Below are 19,241 nucleotides of genomic sequence, written 5' to 3'. Positions count from 1 at the left end.
AAGAAGAAGTCGATGTAAGTACTTCTTTGCATAACCAAGTATGATATTTCTTGAATGAAATAATAGTGATTGATGTTGACATATCCAGGAGGAGCTTATCATGGATAAAGAAAGTGTTGATAATGCTTACTCGTCTTCGGAAGATAGTGATGAAGAAAATTCTCAAGAGGCGGAACCGAATGAAGGTAATAATGCTCCTAATGGTGACGCCAGCAATATCGATCCCTCGAATAATTTAGAGACCACTCAAGTAAGCGTCCATCTTGTATTTTCTTCGTAGAAGTATAAAATTTCTGATTTGTGAATGATTGAGTGAGAATCCATGTGAATAAATGAGAAGTATTGCTGAAATACGTCACCAAAAAATTCAGAATTCAGTATTTTAGTAAAAACGTTGTAGAATCTTCATCCGACATCAGATTTATGCAATCTACCCCGGATTTTTTATGCTCATGAAATTTCCTAGATTTTTCATGTTTTGAGCATGTTTAGGGGTCGAAATTGGTGAAACAGTTTACTTCCAGGAAGTCTTCAGAAAAATTCCAACTGTCATGTTGTTCGATGTTTCAGCCACATATTTTTGCTCGATAACCAATTGATATGAATTTTGGATATGTTGTAAAGAATATCCATATGAAGAGAATAACATATGACACAACCTTAGATTCCTTACCAATTTATCCAAGTTCGTCTTCTTATACAGGGAAGTGTAAAATCTCCTCAGATGAACTTGTCGTAAAATGTCTTTGTATGACTTTTACACTATTTTCTCATGTCTTGAACGCATAATGAATAAATTTGATGATGTTAGATCACTTACATTCTGAATTTGATGATTGTTTTTTATTTCCATGCTTGGAGTGTTCTAATCCCATGTAATCATCATATTAGGTGCCAAATGACGAAGTTAAGGGTAATGGATCCAATAATGATGATTCGAACAATACGGTGAATCAAAATGATGATGTTACCATCTCCATACCTCAGGGTCATGAGAATGTTTCTACTGAAGTTGTTGAGGAGAACGAGGCTCAAGTCGCCATTACTTCAGAGATAGAAGAAACCGGGCCAGGAATAGAAGAAACTATGATAGAAAAAAATGTTCCTGCTTCATCGATTGAAGAAATTGCTCCAGATATAGAATAATATGCTTCAATGATTGAGACCCGTATGACGGTGCACGAATACCCTAATGCAGGGATTGTTTTTGATCCTGCAATCGGCGACTTACTCCCGTACCATGAGCTAGTTGGTGGATTAACCGTTCCTACTGGATTTGCTGGCATGTTTGAGGAGTTATGGAAAAGGTATAGTCATATCGTCGTTACCAAAGATCCCAAACGTAGATACTTCTCGACACTGCAAGTATGAGCTATCTTGCGTGCCATAGACGATATACGAACCAGAGCTAGAAATTATGTTACTTCAGATGTACTCTTTGATTGGGAGTATAATTTGGATAACTTTGAGAAACTTGGCTTCAACTTGAAATGGATGCATCAGAAAATTAACATCATTAAGGACGTACGCGAGAAGAATGTACCTTTTCCTGGTGATGTTTTGATGAAGAAAGAAACCAAAATTGCCAAGTTGATTGAAGAGCTGGAGTTGGAGAAGGCGGCTTTGCAAGTCTTGAAGGATGCAGAGGACCAGAAATCTTACTTTGCTGGCTTCCTTTTATTTTCTTCCATAATCTCTAGAACTTTGAACTTATGAGAGATGTGAGATTTTATTTTGGTTTTGATTTTTTGATTGGTTTTGGAAAAGTGTATTGAGGATTTTCCTTCGGATTTGATAGAGATTTTCTTTAAGTAAAATAAAATTTGATAAATTGCTGAATTCAAATACTGAATGCAAATATTGCATACATTTTGGACGAATTGAAAATATAGATAAAAGAAAATCCTAAAATGAAAGGTGTCCTGGATGTCCGTGGGAACGTCTAACACCTCAAACGTCGAATGTCTCAGACGTCAAATTCTTCGAGACAATTTTATTGTATTACTGGCACGCTCGTCTTTCCCTTCATATCAGCCAACTTTTAGTATCCTCCAACAACCGACTTAACAATCATAAAAGGCCCTTCCCAGTTGGAGTTCCTTGCAGATTGAATATTGCATTTAGTTGCTTTGAGAACCAAATATCCTTCGTGAAATTTGTTAGGCTTGATTGTTATCCTCTGAATATCTTCTGCTGGTTCGGAATTCCTCTCATGGTAGGATTTCATGCTCGTGTGGTGGAAGTTTTACGATTTTGTGTCACATGTGGACACTCATGCAAGGTTACAGGAGAATATCCAAGATAGCTCTTAGACATCATTTCAGCAATAAATGTCTCAGTGAGATGCTCTATTCGGAGAGGCTCCACATCCAACCACTTAGTAAAATATTGCTGAGGTGAGGTTACCTACTCATAACGTCTTTCAACAGCTAGGTTGTTGGTGGACTAAAGTCCCCAGACTAGTAGAGCATGTTTGAAAGTATATAATATGGATGTATGAGGTGGAATGAGACTTTCCTGAGTGTGGAACCTTTTTAGGACGCAAGTGTGTCTTCTTTAGGCTTTTGCTTTAACTCCATCAGGGCTTTGTTTTCCTCCAGGTGCTCTGACGACGGGGTGTCCTCTATTTCTTCTGAATCAGAGTTTTATATACCAGAGAAATGTGCGATTAAAGGTGCTTTTTCGGTAGCTACTTTTTCAGCATGGACCCACGTAGTCCAAGGATCATATCATATCCAGGATCCTCCCTGATTATGTGAAATTTGGTTTCTTCCCAGGTTTAACCAATTTTCATTTTGAGAAAGTTATATCCATATGCATCTATGGGTATTCTTTCGTGATCTATGACTGAGATAAGAGCATTAGTGGCCTCTTGTCGAGTGATGCCAGCAACTCTGAGAGTCTTTAAAGGAATAATATTGATACCCGTGCCAACATCGACCAACGCTCTCTTGAATTCATTTCCCTTGAGATTGACTATGGTAAGGAGTCCCCAGTCGTACATTTCTTTGTCTGTGGATGGAGCTTCGGGAGTGTTTCTGGAATAGATAGGCATTTCCCTGACACTATGCGATTCAAATCCATGAACATGTCTTTCCTCCTTTGACAGATAAAGCAATTCACATACAATTTCGACCAATGATTGAACTGCTTCTTTGAAGGGTGGTTCAGAGAGAGTGAAAGTCCTGATTGGGAGAGGACTTCTGTGCACTCCTTCAGTCCCTAGTTCTTCTGAGTCGACCTTTTCTTTGAAAATGCGCTTTAAGATTCTGCAATCGCTTGTCGGATGATTGAAAAATTTATGAAAGCGGCAATAACATGGATTCTCCATCTCCTCCTCAGTTGGTTCTCTCCTGACAGGAGGCAATTTGATTGCACCATCTTGGATCCATACCACTAATAATTCGATCACCTCTTCAATGGGGAAAGGAAAGTCTGGGTCTTGGTTGTTTTGCTGACGCTGAGTTGGTGCTTGTGCATTTCGAGTTTGGTTATCCTTCCTCAATGATTTTGCAGGGGCCTGGGATATTGGAGAAGCGTTATTGTGTTGTGTATCCTCCTTTATTTTACTCCTTTTAGCAACAACATTTATGGAGAGTTGTAGATTGTATTGCTTATTGATCAGGCTCCTGGTGCTGCCTCGAGTTTCTCACGATTCTTCGACCTTCATAGCTTTTGCACTTTCCAGTAGGGTTGGAGCAGTGGTTGCTGACTGTTTGTTGCTTCATGAAGCTCCGATAAAGTATGGAATAACATATTCTCCAATAAATCTCTGTAGACCGTGATCATTATGTTGATACATAAGTCCACCAGTTGTTGTTCAGTGACATTTGGATCATGGAAATCCAAATCTTGGACTTTGAACCTTTTCATATAGTCGTTCGGATGTCCGCTATTCTTCTGGGATATCCTTCCCAGATCAGAGAGAGTAACTTGTTCAGATACGAAGAAATATTTCTGGTAGAAAGCATTAACCATTTCTCCCCAACTGGTGATGCTCCCCGGTGCGATGTTTTTGTACCAGGTGTATGGTCTGCCTGTCAGAGACTTTGAGAATTCCTTCAGACGGACAACAAGATTGTGTTCATGCTCGCCTAATGCTCCCAGGAATCGAGAAATATGCTTTCGATCATTCCCTGTTCCATTGTAAAGTGTAAATGTTGGATAAGTGTATCCTTTTGGGAAAGGAATTCTCTGTCTAGCAGCGGGATACTGAGGTTGGTGACAATGGACAAATGATGTCTTTCCTTTCCCTCGATCCTACAGAAAGTGTTTCAGGTCTTCACGAGTGATGAAACCTGCAGACTCCTTTGCTGGTGGGTTATTTGCAGTTTTGCATACTTCATCATTATCCACCACGTGAATTGGAGAGATTTCAGGATCAGCAGCCGGGGATGTTTCTTTGGCTTTTCTTTCTCCGACCCGTCCCGAGTTTTCTCTGACATTTTGTCTGTGAGAGTTTTAAGATAAGTATACAACTGTTTCTATGTTTCAGCCATGTCAATCTGATTTTTGGCGAGAGTTTCGTGCACCTTCATGATATCAACTATAGTATGCGGATTTTCTCTGATTTCTTCAGGAGACTGGCCGAAAAGAGGATTGTTTCCGATGTTGGTTTGAGGAGGAGTGTATCACCAGCACCAGCGGGAGTAGTTTCTGGAGTACCACTATTGTTGCTAGTGCTAGCACAATTTGGGTTAGGATTTGTAATTGAACCTGACCTAAGATCAACCATTTCTGACGAATTGGGATTGCCGAGAGATCAATGTCCCACTGTGGTTGCCAATATGTTGATGGGGAAAAACGATTTGCTGGTTTTTTAGGAAATTGAAGGGACAACCATACAGACAGGACTCCTCGACCGAGCAAAATTCTTAACCTCAAAAAGATGCACTGCACGAGATTGCTTTGAGTTCGAGAGATCAATATGTACGACTCCGGCCAAAACCAAGACAATGGCCGTCCAAAGTCATTTTGGTCAGAAAGAGGGAAGAGGGTCAATCTGTAGGAGGGAAGCTGAGAAGTGTGTGAGATCAATGGTGATCAAGGATTTTGAATGTGTTGTAAATTCTGCAAATGAACTGCTGGATTTGAATAAGTTCTGGTTAATTGATTGAATTCTTGAGAGTGATTGCTTGGATGAAAATTCTTCTGTAGACGATCATTATTGGTTATCTCAGATTGTCTGTTCAATCATGAATTCAGAGACTTATTTATAATGCAAGAATGTTGACACATTGATCCTGGCAAGTGTGATTGTTGCTCGAGTAAAAAAGTGGTGAAGTGGGAAATCATGGTTTAACCAGTTCCAGGTCGTACATAGACTTGGTTGATTGTCCACCCACTACTTTGCTAACTCCCTCAACTGCTTGCACGACTTACTTACATTTCCCATCGTGGATAAACACACGTGCCGTAGGCCGCCAGACCAAAACCCTAATTAATTCCCCCCATATGACGTGATTGATGTTTCACGAACGTGGAGTCTGCAAGGCAGACGTGTATTTAATTGGTCAGTTGTTGACTTGATTAGACGACGAGTCTAAGTTTTGTTGAATCGAACATGATTGACGAATGCTCTATAATACATGGATTGAACATGTCTGCTGGGATGTATGTATAGTTCTCGAATGCATGTTGATAATTGAATTAACATGATGAATATTGATAGCCTGAGCGAATATTGATCGATTAATGAATTATTTAACATTGACAGTTGAATAATATTACTAGTCCCATCTGAGCAAATATTGCTCATTTGATGTATTTTTTAATATTGATAGTTGAATCATAGTCTGAGCAAATATTGCTCGTCTGCGCAAATATTACTTGTTTGAACAATTGGTAGTATGACCAGATAAAATATTAATTTTAAAATATTGGCAGTTGGACCGAATATTATATAATTAATCAAGATGTTGATTGCTGGATTAACATAAAATTATTAGTGCTTGAACTTGCTCGGAATTATGATTTGCAGAGCATTCAGTTCAAAGCCCTAATTTTGATCGATTGTTGATCACCTGATGGTTTATTAAAAATCAATCACTAGGTGAGAGACGACCGGCTACATGGGTTGATGGCCGACCATGTAATGTCCAAGTGCTCGAATGATCATGCATCAAAGTCCTTGACCAGTTGGTGAAAGGATGATTAAATGCTGGTTTAATCATTTATTGAAATAATGTTCGTCTGAGCATTATGAATAAAACCTGATTATGGAGAGATGAGGGACCGACCAAGGGGTATTAAACCTTCCCTTGGTGGTTGTGGGACCAGCTGGTGGTCAATTGAACAAGTTCGAAGTTGGTTGGAAAGAGTTTGAACCCAATATGAACCGTAGAAGATTAATTAGGTCAAAATTGTGAAAGTATGTGGGACCGGATCCTTGCAAGCCTAAGGTGAGACCTTGTCCGTCAAGGTGGCATTACCGTGACACCATATTTTCCTTGTCTCAATTCTAAGAATTTTGATATTTTCTGACGCGCGTTCGAGCAATATTTTGGATTTTCAGAAGAGTTTGATCTTGACTGAAACTCTCAACTTTGCTCGAATGAGCAAGTAGAAATTTGCTCGTCCGATCAATATATTGAAAATATTAAAATAATAATATTTTAATATTTTCCATGAGGAGACTAGTCGGTCATGTGACCATATGACTTTTTGGCCTTTGACAGTTTGAGCAATATTTGAGAAAATATGGAAAAACCAGGGTTTTTGCTCAAACGGAGGAGTTTCATGAGATGAAGGAAATAATAATAACAATAATAATAATAATAAGGGCATGAGAGAGAAACTCCGGGCGATTTACAGGCGACAGAAAGTCTACAAATTTGTTCCGGCAATTGCTTCGAATTTCCTCCATAGAATTCCGATCACTCTTCATCTTTCGAATCCCCTTGTTATTTCCTTTCGATTTATGCCATTCTTAACCACTGTTTCTCACCAACCGATGTAGTTACAACAGTTATTTTTACAGTTCCCATGCGTAACACTCGTTCTAGATCATCTTCCTCATCACAACATGGGGTATCATCATCTGCTGCGTCGTCTTCTGTATCAGAGTCTCAATACTTTAGCCCATCAACGGATTTTACTTCATCACATGATTTTGGTGAAGATACAGAGTCATACGGTGATCACTTCCATTGTCCTTTTTAAATGGTTTTACGATTGCAGAGACGGGGTTAATGGTCGAGGATTCGTTCGCAGTTCGTTCACCAGACACCTTAACGACAGACATTTTCGTACAGCAGAGGCTAAACAAACCTGCAAGGAGAGAATCGGCAACAACTTGAATGTTTTTACAGCCTGGGAACGAGTTCTAGGGTCATTACAGATGTGGCTCTGCAGTTTATGCATGAGTATGCATGTATGGAAAAAACCCTGTCGTCATTCAAGCCATCAGGGAATAATTGTCTCAGGGCCATTCAATGGGCAATGTGCTGATTTCCTTATATATGATATTACCAAGCCTTTTGCGAATGCCGAAGACACAACAGACACTGTGGTTGAGAATACTCCATCCCTATCTGTAGAACTGCTCAATGAAGTCTTTCAAAGGCAATTTACTACTATCAATAGTATTCCTCCACCTTGTCGACTGAACTTCTCAATAACTCTTAAATCATGCTTGGATGCTGTCGTATTAAGTCCCACTGACTTATCATCATGGATAAAGTTATTGCTCCTTCCTATTTGCACTCTCAACCTCTACACTCCTAAGAGCACACCCGAAGAGGGGTCTGGCAATAGGAAGCTCCTACAAGTTGCTTCTATCAACCGTGCAATACTCACCTGGAGAGAACATAATGGATGTGTTACTCTCATCACCAAACTGTTGGAGGTACCAAAGTGTAAACCAGTGAGCAAACCAAGAAGCAAGAAGACTCAAGAGAGTGCCAAATTGCAGGCTTGCAGAAAGAAGTTGAATTTTGGGAATTATACATCGGCTATTCGAGTTCTCTCGTCAAATGGTATTGCACCATGCATTACAGATACACTCAAAGAACTGCAGGAAAAACACCCACATGCTCACCCTCCTACTATACCCGCTGAAGCAATCACTGCTGATCCCATTGTTGTAGACACGGGTTCAGTTCTTGGTGCTATAAAAAACTTCCCCAAAGGAACATCTTGTGGTAGGGATGGTCTCAGGGCACAACATCTACTTGATGCCATGAGTGGAGCATCAAGCGCAGTTGCAGATGAGCTTGTAACATCAATTACAAAGGTGGTAAATATCTTACTCGCTGGAAAATGCCCTGCCATTCTAGGTGAATACATTGCCAGTGCTCCCCTTACGCCGTTGCAGAAACCTGGTGGTGGTCTCAGACCCATCGCTGTGGGTACCATATGGCGCAAGCTAGTTTCCAAAGTTGCAGCTGTGAAAATTGGAAAGGAAATGTCTACCTATTTGGGAGACTACCAGTTTGGTGTGGGAGTGCCATGTGGTGGAGAAAGTATCCTCCTTTCCGTCAACAGACTCATGGAGTTAAAAGGTACAATGAACAATAATTTCATGTTACTCATCGACTTCTTGAATGCATTTAACATGGTAGATCGTACAACACTAATCCAAGAGGTCAGATCCCATTGTCCTGCAATTGCTCAGTGGGTCGAATTTTGTTATGCTAAACCGGCTCGGCTATACTATAATGAGTTCATCCTATACTCGGCTAAGGGAGTGCAACTAGGTGACCCCCTTGGTCCGTTGCTCTTCGCGCTTACTCTTCATCCTGTTGTATTGAGCATCGCCTCCAAGTGCAAGTTAGACTTAAATGCGTGGTACCTCGACGACGGCACCATTATTGGTGATACGTTGGAAGTCTCCAAGGCCTTGGCTATAATTCAATCTGAAGGTGTCCGCAGGGGTCTTCACCTCAACATCACCAAAACCGAGTTATTTTGGCCTACACCAGACCCACGGAGTTTAATTCCAGGCGTTTTTCCGGACAACATAGGTCGACCCTCAACCGGTGTCAAACTCTTAGGTGGTCCAGTCAGCCTAGATTTACAATTTTGCAAGGAAATGGTGATGCAGAGAGTTACTAAAACCATCAACCTCATGTCAGTCGTCAAGAAGCTCAAGGATCCGCAAAGCGAACTATTACTATTGCGCAGTTGTACTGGGGTCTCAAGATTATACTTTACTATGCGCACAACAAACCCCTTAGCATTGCAGCAAGCTATGACTCACTTTGACGATCACCTCTTTCAATATTTGCGACAACTTATTACTGCAGATGGGGAAGGTTTTGGTCCATTGCAATACCGCATTGCTACCCTTCCAATCAAAGACGGAGGTCTTGGCGTGTATACGATGCAGGACACCAGCAATTACTGCTACTTGGCTTCACAGTTTCAAACTAGGGCTATACAAGATGTCATATTGAAGGACACCTCTACTACCAGCTCAATCCCAACATACCAGCAAGCCTTAGCAACCTACATCCAAGTTTGTGGTCTTACCTCTTCCTCACATAGCTTTGACGATACAACCCCTCATTCTATGCACTCTCTGGCTGTTTTATACTTCGAAGCAGTGAAGAAACGGATACCCACAACCTTTCATTTGAGTGTACGTGACAGTGTGTTATGGCAGTGTAACAAGCTTAAGCACGCACAAGATTATTTACTTGCCATACCCATTGTTGGTTTGAATCAAACCCTTGGACCCCGTCAGTTCAGAAGTGTTCTCAGCTACCGCCTTGGCATCCCGCTATTTCCCGAAGGCAGTCATTGTTCAAGTTGTAATAAGGAGATGGACATATTTGGAGACCATGCCCTACATTGTGCTAGCGACGTCAGACTCAAATTCCGGCACGATCTGGTACGTGACGTTTTTATGGATATATGTATCAAAGCCGGTGTCGCATCACGTAAAGAAGTCGCCTTAGGTTTTATTTCTGATGAGAATGCTGCTTTGAGGCCGGCCGACCTATTGGTACACAACTGGGAAAACGGCAGAGATACATGCTTTGATGTCACATGCGTTTCTCCCTTCACTGGGGATACTCGTTCTTTCACTCCGGGTCAAGCTCTCTCTAGGGCGATTCTCCGTAAACGCAACAAATATTTAGAGAAGTGTGAGTCTCATGGTTATGGCTTTCATATTCTTGCTTTCACTACATGTGAACTAAGTGAGGACACAGTGGCTTTTGTAAAGAGGTTAAAGAACTGTCTCTCTCACAATGACGCAAATTGTGGCACTAACAGTTTTCTTTTTCATCGTTTAGGTATTGTTATTCAAAAGGGTGTTGGTGCCCAGCTTGTAGCTAGGTTACCAACACTTTTCTTGTAATGTTACTCTTTTCCCTATTTTCAATAAAAGCCCTCAGAGGTACGTTTTCATAATAATAATAATAATAATAATAAAATAAGGAATCATAAGGTGTGGAACCATCCACGGATAGGGCATGGCCGGTCGGCCAGTAGGCCCGGTCCCGTGACACATTTCCATATTTTTAATTATTTTTCATCGTGTGAAGGAAATATGGAGAAACTGAGAGTTTTGCTCAAACGAGGGAGTTTTCTCAAATGAAGGAGTTTTCATGAGATTAGGAAAAATAATAAAATAAGATAAAATAAAAGGAAGAGGCATGGGACCGGCCAGCCGGTGGGACCGGTCCCCCTGGGCGCCTCTTTATTATTTTATTAATATTATTTTTCTTCCGTATTTTGCATATGTTTTATCGTTTGTCCATATTTTTGAGTGCTCGTTCGTGTCCTCGGGTGCTCGTTCGTGCATTATTGCTAAGTACACTCACACCATTTTCTCGGGGCTTACTCGGTGGTGGCCCAGATATCCGATCAGTGAATATTTATTACTAATTCATGGAATTCAGCTGAGAATCAGCCATGAAACGGAGTAATAAAATTAATTGAGTATCTATTACTAATCCATACAATTCAGCTGAGAATCAACCATGAAACAGAGTAATGAGATAGAATGATTATCTATTACTAATTCCAGCTGAGGATCAGCCATGGAACGGAGTAATGAGATAAACATATTATTTTCTAGAAATTCAGTTGATGAATGACATGCTAGAATTAATTTATGAATTGCTCTACACTGGCATGTGATATGCCTATGAGCGAGTTTATTCGAGAATCGAGGTATGCGATAATGAAAGCATCGTATTCGTTCTGAATATTGGGTTGTATAGTCAGGGAACAACAAACATTGTGACGTCATGAAGACGTTAGCGCTTTATACTAGCATGAAATATGTCTAGGAGCCTTCCAATCATTAATAGATTCTATATAAATTCACTCTACATAGTCAGGTAACAACAAACATTGTGACGTCTTGGAGACGTTAGCGCTCTATACTAGCATGCAATATGTTTAGGAGTCGTCCAATCATTAAGAGATTCTATACACATTCTCTCTACATAGTCAGGAAACAACAAACAATGACATCCTGAAGACGTTAGCGCTCTATACTAGCTTGCAATATGTCTAGGAGACGTCCAATTATTTTGATTCTACGTAGAGGTGATGATGAAATGTGCAAAGTGTCGAAAGTTCAGCTGAGAGGCTTTTCGAGGAAAATATTCATCATAGATCTGAGAGGATTCTCGCTCAGTCAGAAATCGTGAAATGGTTCATGGATCACAAAATATGAGTTTCACATACATTTCTGAAGCCGAGTCAGAAACATGCAGTAACATGATTTTACGATTTTAGCCTTTGTCAAAAATCCACCATCAACATTAAGTCCCCTGCTTAGTGAGGGACAGTCATGTTCCACAGTAAGCACTGGATGGTGACTTTCCAGTAGACGAGATAAGTAGTTGAACTTAGTCGTGAAAATGCATTTCCAGAATCCCCGATTTGCTCCAATGATGTCATGTACAAGCAAATGCCCGGATAAGGACTCTGGCGGTATGATAGAGTGTCATCCCGCGAGCATAGAGAGATGAAGCACCGCTGATTCGGACGATCGAACGCCCAATTTTGGTCGGTTTAGGGTTTAAAGGATTGGGCCCAAAAAGGAAATCCTTGTTTAATCAGGTTTTGGAAATAAAATTGTTATAAATGTGAAGAAACCCTGATATTAAATATTTTTTTTAAAAAAAATTCTCCAACTGACCGACCACTCTTCTTCATCTCCCTCACGCCAGCAAGGAAGAAAAGGAAAACTCGTCGGAGATTCCGCCGCCGACGATCGTCAATCACCGCCGGCTGACGACACCGACCAGGTAAGTGATGATTTTTTAATTTTTTTTTAAATACTTGAAGTTGATGAGTTTTCATAAAAAAAATCCCATATATGTGTACACATGCGTAGGTTTTCATAAAAGTTTGTTTTAGGAAACAGACGTTTGTCTGTTAGTTTAAGAAACGAACAATAATCCTTAGCATGAGAGAAAAATATATGTTTTCAATAGACATGCTCTGATTGAAGTGAATAAAATTTTTTCTATGAGCTTTCATGTAAACAAAATTTTATTTTGAGTATGAAGATTTTCACAAAAATAGGAAAGACCCTCGTTTCATAGACGAATGCTCGTTCGAGCGATTTTTTTATTTTTTTTATTTGCGTGAGTTATTCACTCTTGTCCAAATTTATTTATTTTTAATATTTACGTCAGTTATTCACTCAAGTAATTTTTTTTTGTTAAATACGTGAGTTATTCATGAAAATCAAAATTTTGTAAAACCAAATTTTGATTTTGAGCGATTGTTAAAAGCAAACAATTATTTGTGATGAAATAATGCTTTCATGAACTTTGTGATTTAATAGTAGATGCTCATGTAATATAAAATCAGTGAACGTTCACACAGTGAAGATTATGTAAATTGCTCACGTGGTGAAAATTGTGTGAATTGCTCACACAATGAAAGTTATGTGAATTGCTCGCAATTTTATGAAAAATCGAGTTATGATTTTGAAAAATGAGTTTTGCTCATCTTTACAGGTTTGAAGAAACGAACAAATTCTCGAATTTTTTGCATTATAATCACTACATCTAGTGAAATTGTAAACATGTAAGAGTTGGAAAGTTACCATTTTTTTAGACGCTGATGCGAGCATCCTAATTATTTTGTTGTGCTTTAATTTCACTGCTTTGATGAAATTTGCATATACGAATGATATACTGAAGTAGAATTGTTGCATGGATGTCACAACAACTTTGCAAGGATGACTGATTCTCATGATGGCACTTCCAAAGATGATACTTCCAGGGATTCTACCTCCAGTGATGATACCTCCGTAGATGAAACTTCAAGAAATGGTACCTCTGTAGACGAGACTTCCATTGATGAAGAAGAAGAAGCACCTGGAATAAAGAATATTCCGAACACTGATGATGATTTCTTTGTGGTTCAATATAGACCTAAAAAACGTCTCACAGGTTCTTCGTTTCGCCTTCTTATACATCCCATGGACATTGCTCAGAGAAAATTAGTATCTCCTCGAGCGATAATTCGGTTATGTCTGCAAAGAGGGAACTACTCTGCCTCGCATATAGAATTCAAGCTTTCTCGAAAACCTTTAACAGACTTTTCTGGATGGGCGAGACATATGTTGGGTTATGATCGTGTACGAACCATGCTAGATAATGCACATGTGACACGAGCTATTCAAGCAGCTGGAGATTTGTTTATCTACCATGATGTATGAGGTATGGTGTCTTTGCTCGCTCGCTGGTGCATTCCTACTCACACTTTCATATGCATGTGGGGAGAATTTACCATCACTTTAGAGGATGTAGTTGCTTTATTGCATCTTCCTGTTACGAGTAATTTTTCTGAAGAACTTTCGGCAGAGGAGATGGCAATGTATAATGTCTTGACAACTACGACGAATGATATTAACAATTATCCAACAAATTTTGTTATGCTCAATCGTTGAGGCACTGGTGGCCAAGAGATAGGACTCCTGAAAGACCTGTCGATGTTACGTTAAACATTGTTGCTTTCTTGTGCTTGTGGATGTCCAGAAAGGTAATTGAAGATAGTGTAAACTTGATGAAGACATTTGTGATTCCTTTTGCCATTAATATGGCTCAAGGTGAGAAACTTCCCATCGGTAGCCTGTTCTTGGGTTTAATATTCTCCAATTTAGACTCATTGGTCATAGATTCCAGTGTTTCCAATGGCTTTATAAAAATTGACACGTACATTAATACAATGTTTCTACAAGCCTTATTGTGGGAGCGCTTCAAGAATTATGCACCAATCCCTCGTAGTGGTGGTCCACAAAGCAGCCTCGACTCAGGATGCGTCTCACCAATGTTTTAGACAACGAGTCTGAGTTTAATTTCTGTCCATGGGTGTCGGTTCCTTCTTTCATCTCACAAATGATCACTTTTAATGATGCTGAAGAAAATATCACTTTGGAATCCGGTACATACCTGAGTGATGGTGAGAGATCCTTCATACTGAGTTTCACTCCTTGTTATTTAGTATCAGTAATACAAGGAAAGTTTCTTGTGGAGGAATAACATCGATAGAGTGGTTCGACAAATGGGCCTTGGATCAGTGTGTTCCCGATTTTCGGAAGAGAAAGCCATCAGTCAACCAACTTAAAATTTCTTCAGGTTGTACGCATTTGAACGGGCGCGAATATCTATTTCCTTGTTCTGACCGAGTCGCCTACACAACTCCAGGTCATATAACTTTTTGGAATCAGCAACGTACGCGTTTACATGATTTTGTAATGGCACCTCTGGTACAAGATCCTCCTTCCGTTGAGATGATTTTTGCTCGACTAAGATTGAAGTATCCCTCCATTGGCGATAAATGAAAAGTACTTCCATAATGTTCACAAGTAAGTATTCTTCATATGACTTTTATAGAGACATGATAATCGCATCTTAATTATTTCATTAATTTTACCACAGGATGCTCGTGTAGTGAAACATCGGATCAATGTAGACTTCACGGAAATGGAAGAAAGTACCCGGACCGGAGAACCCAGAAGCAAGGATTACATGATGTTACCAAATAGTGTACAATCCCCAGCTGTTTCTTTAGTGAGTTGTGTTAGAGCACTGCTCGGTTGAACTCGCATGCATTGATATCTCAAGCATGTTTGTCAATGTTAGTGATCAAAAATATAAGTCTTTATTTCTAGTCTACTATAGATAAGTCTCGGACTAGGATAGAAAGTGTAGTTGAGCTCAAGAACTCCATGGCGATCATCATACAAGACGAATAACTACTCAAGGAACTGGTGGAACTTCATCGACTAAAGGGTATGTGGAGACTTGAACTTATATATCACTCAAAAGTCTATCTACTTTATCTCCTATCTTGAGATAAAAGTTGTTTTATGATCGTTGTTGTAGGCGTCAAAAATAATTACACTTTCTTACTACTCAAAATATATAATGAAGCAAGGGAAAGAAAGGATCGTCCCCACAGAGAGGTCTTCGGTTGTCAAATTGTTCGGTTTCCTATATAAAGAAGGGGAGATTTTTTCTAATTTTTGTAACTAAACAAAACTAAAAGCAAACAAAGGAATAAAGCACGCAAATCAATAAGATGAAGATATTAGTCAAGGATCGGTTTTCATTCACAAGCATGTATTCGAAACAATAATTAGAATTGATATTTAATCTCAACTTTTATCAAAGGCCCTAGGATACCTTGATCGCAAGTATATACCGAAAATCTCCTCTTGTCATCAACAAGCACATTAAAAGATGCGAATATGAATTCTATCTTAGAGAGCAAATTAACGTGTAAAAGTACTAATCAAGTTTAATTCCATAGATGCACTAAGTTCTACGAAATTAGGCCAATCAAAGTAATCGAACGTGTAAAAGCACTAATATGATTTAACAAAGGTTATGATTCACCTGTGACTAATAGGATGTATCACTACAAGCAATAATCACAATTATGCTACTTGTAATCAGGAATCTATCACTTTTGCGTATAATAAATCCTAATCTAGCAATACATATGAAAACAAACTCAATTGATTCTAGACTCAACCAAACAAGCATTCAAATCATGTATCAATATAATCAATGAATCATAAACGATAAGTATGGAGACAAAACTAATTTATTGAACACAACCCACGTTTGGAAATCCAACTTATTCCTTAACCAAAATAAAATTAACTCATGTTCATGGCATAAGAGTTCATAACAAGAAGGAAGAGAAAACCTATCACGTTTCTAAACCCTATAACAAAAGTAGAAGATGAGATAAGATCTCATAAAAATTACAGTTTTTCCCTTTTCTATAGACTTCACTTGCGGCTCCTCTTGGAATCGAAAACCTCGGACTTGTATGAGAAGTCCATGCCAAAATCCCATCTTTGTTGGATATGCCTCCATGAAGTTCACAAGGCCCAGTTAGTATTTGGCTTGTCAGTCTTATGGAATTGACAGCCTATCTTCTTGCTCAATTACTTCCTCCAACGGATGGCCATCTCCCCTGCATTCCTACATTCTTCTATTTGTGAATCTGCTCAATCATTCATTCAAGCCAATACTATCAACACCATTTCAATCACTTCTCTAGCAGCACAACCATCAAAGTCTCATAACAAACTGGTACCCATTTGCACTTCTCTGCATCTCACCTCAGTAAACACTTTTCTGTCCATTACCACCAACACCACAAACTAACTCAAGTTCAGCAGAGCAGACTCAAATCCCAGCCTAACTCTCCATCTCTTGACACCTGAATCACCAGCAACAGCAGCAGTTCTTCCCTTTTACTGAATTAATGAAGCCGCCTCAGGCAGTATAGGAAGGATAGAAATAAGAGAAAATGATTTCTCTTAATTAGGTCAAGTGTAGGAAATGAGAGTGATATAGCCACCCATGTAGTACTGGATAAGGGCCAACCAGCTGAACTATCAATTTCCCTTCAACTGTCGGTCCTGCGAGACTGACAGTTCAGTTTTCACAATTCTTGTTCCTTCAGTTCCGTAGAACTGACAAACTGGCTCCGTCACTCGCCTATGAAATTTCCTTTTTGCGTTTTACGCTCCAAATGGACGATTTCTCCCTCTTTTGCTCGCAGTGACTCCAAAGTACCTGATAAGCTCAAAAGTAATCATAAGATACATAATTTACAAGAAAAGTAGCAAAGAAAGCATAAACAAAAGATAAATACCAAGGTGTTTACAACACCTATCGAATTCCCCCACACTTAGACTTTGTTAGTCCTCGAGCAAATCAAACAAAAGAATTCTAAAACATACATACAACTCCGTGTCGTCGAGGCTACGGTCACACTTAACACGTATAACAAGCCTTTAAACCCCTAGGTGTCCCTAGTGGACTATTTATAGTCTCGTGAGGGCTTACTAGAGATATACCCACAAAACCTACTTTTCCAACTTACTAGTTCTCCGAAAAGATAACATCCAACGTGCTAAGAAGACATAGAGATTCTGCACACTAGTCATAAGAAGTTGGACACAAATATGAACACAATCTCATCCTTAATATTCGAGAGAGAAATAACCATCCCCTATCGAAAAAAATTCGGGTTCGGAGTGATCAAAAATCTCGACTCTGCCTCACAAGAAAGGGTTTTATAAAGTTGCTCTTAATAATAATAGTTTTTTATGGGTCACACATGTGTCCAGGTATGAGTGAAGAGATAATCATGTGGCACCTTGAATGGTAGGAAGGCAAAAACCCTCCGAATTGTTTTGAAAACCCACATATTTTATCATTTTGAAAACCCTTTTTTTTCTGACGATCTCTAAGAAAGGAAATCAACCACTTAACAAAGGTGGGAATGTACTTACTTACCTCGTTATACGTTCGACGTGCAGTTAGCACCACTCTCACAGCATCCATAGAAACCTCTTCCTTCTTTAATCCTTGTCTTCATCTTCGTCTTCGGTCTTCAACACTTGATGATAACTCTTGAACTTCGTAGAATCTTGACAATGCGATTCTTTCCTCTAATTTCTTGTTGCTTGAAACTTTATTATGGATATTTCTTCTTCCATTGGCTTTATTGAATGAATACAAAACCAAAAACGAACAAAACAAACAAAAATATGATGCAAAGGATTTTTCTTGTCTCTCTTTTTTTTTTTTGATTGAGACAAGAAAAATAAAATAAATACAAAGCAAAAAACAAAATAGGACACAACAAAAAATTAAAAGTAATAATGAACCTATGAAATTTTCTCTTGTCTTTTTCTTTTTTTTTTTCATTTTTTTTTACTTTTTTTTTTAAACAAGAGAAAATAAGATACAAATTAACAAATAAGAATAAAGATAAAAATAAAAATAAGAATACAAGTACAAAGGCCATGATGTAAGTACTTTACCACTTGATTCTTCACAACGTGTATTGTCTTGATATCATAAACTTCTTGAATTCTCATCTTGATAATCTTCGCTCTTGTACATAAGTCTTCAACTCGTAAGAATTCTGCTCCTTGTCTTGTTGCTTTACTTGAATCTGAAATCTGCTCATTTCTGTACCGTTGCTTGTAAACCTTGAACGTCTTCAACTTTCCTTCAAATTTATGATGCTCCTCTTGTGATGATGATGGTGTTTCTATGGACCTGTTGGTGTAGAGAGAGATAAAGTGGATGGTGCTAACTGCAAACAAGATTACAAGTGGTATGTAAGTTAGCAATTCGATGTCACCATCATGATTGATAAAATAGCACTCAAGAGATCAAAGTAGTGCTTCTATTGGTGGGAGGTTGGGTAGCTCACCATTCTACCCGGAGTTTACGTACGGTTACACACACTCTAAAAGCACAAATTTAGACACGTACAAAGAATTGAAGGTCGGTGCCTCTCATGATGTAACAATTGGTAGTCTCCACTATAGGGGATCACAAATCTAATACCGAATTCAGTCTGCACTTCATTTGCCACTGGCATGGTTAAATCCAACTTTAACTCTCATACAAGTAAGAAACCCGATCACGTTCTCTGTCATCTCTAAGTTCAGTCACAATTGTGAGAATCTCGATGTAATCTTAGCGACATGTATACTATGTGACTCTAAACTAACTACAAGTTGGAGTTTTTATTTATTCACTAATTTACACAAAAGTTGAAAATCTTGAAAATTTTACAATGCAAATGCTTAACCACTCCCCCACACTTAAATTTTACATTGCCCTCGATGTAAATTGAGTCATCCAAAGTAAGTCAAGGTGGCTTATAATGAAATATGACAAGAAATCAGAAAATATAAATACAATACAAGAAACAAAAATCAATAAAAAACATGACAATAAAATAAAAATAAGACAAGAAATACTCATTTCGTGGGTTGC

The 19,241-nt window shown here is 38.9% G+C and overlaps 1 protein-coding gene across 1 annotated transcript; it reads left to right on the top strand.

The window, feature by feature from the left end:
* The first annotated feature begins 1,170 nt into the window (after nucleotides 1-1,170).
* Nucleotides 1,171-10,303, top strand: LOC113290799. The gene is made up of 3 exons (XM_026540387.1): nucleotides 1,171-1,307; nucleotides 7,180-10,162; nucleotides 10,256-10,303. The coding sequence occupies exons 1-3, from the start codon at nucleotides 1,171-1,173 to the stop codon at nucleotides 10,301-10,303; spliced, it is 3,168 nt and encodes a 1,055-aa protein (XP_026396172.1).
* The last annotated feature ends 8,938 nt before the right edge of the window (nucleotides 10,304-19,241 follow it).

Source organism: Papaver somniferum, chromosome 6 (assembly GCF_003573695.1).
Source record: "Papaver somniferum cultivar HN1 chromosome 6, ASM357369v1, whole genome shotgun sequence".
In the NCBI taxonomy this organism is placed as follows: domain Eukaryota; kingdom Viridiplantae; phylum Streptophyta; class Magnoliopsida; order Ranunculales; family Papaveraceae; genus Papaver; species Papaver somniferum.
Note: the sequence above shows the minus strand (reverse complement) of the source record. Positions and strands in the feature narration are given on the sequence as shown.

Excerpts from the sequence above, each read along its gene's own strand:
- LOC113290799 (XM_026540387.1), top strand. The coding sequence starts at position 1,171 with ATGACGGTGCACGAATACCCTAATGCAGGGATTGTTTTTGATCCTGCA. Across the intron at positions 1,308-7,179 it reads TTTGAGGAGTTATGGAAAAG|AGACGGGGTTAATGGTCGAG; the intron begins GTATAGTCATAT and ends TTACGATTGCAG. Across the intron at positions 10,163-10,255 it reads GTGAGGACACAGTGGCTTTT|GGTGTTGGTGCCCAGCTTGT; the intron begins GTAAAGAGGTTA and ends GTTATTCAAAAG.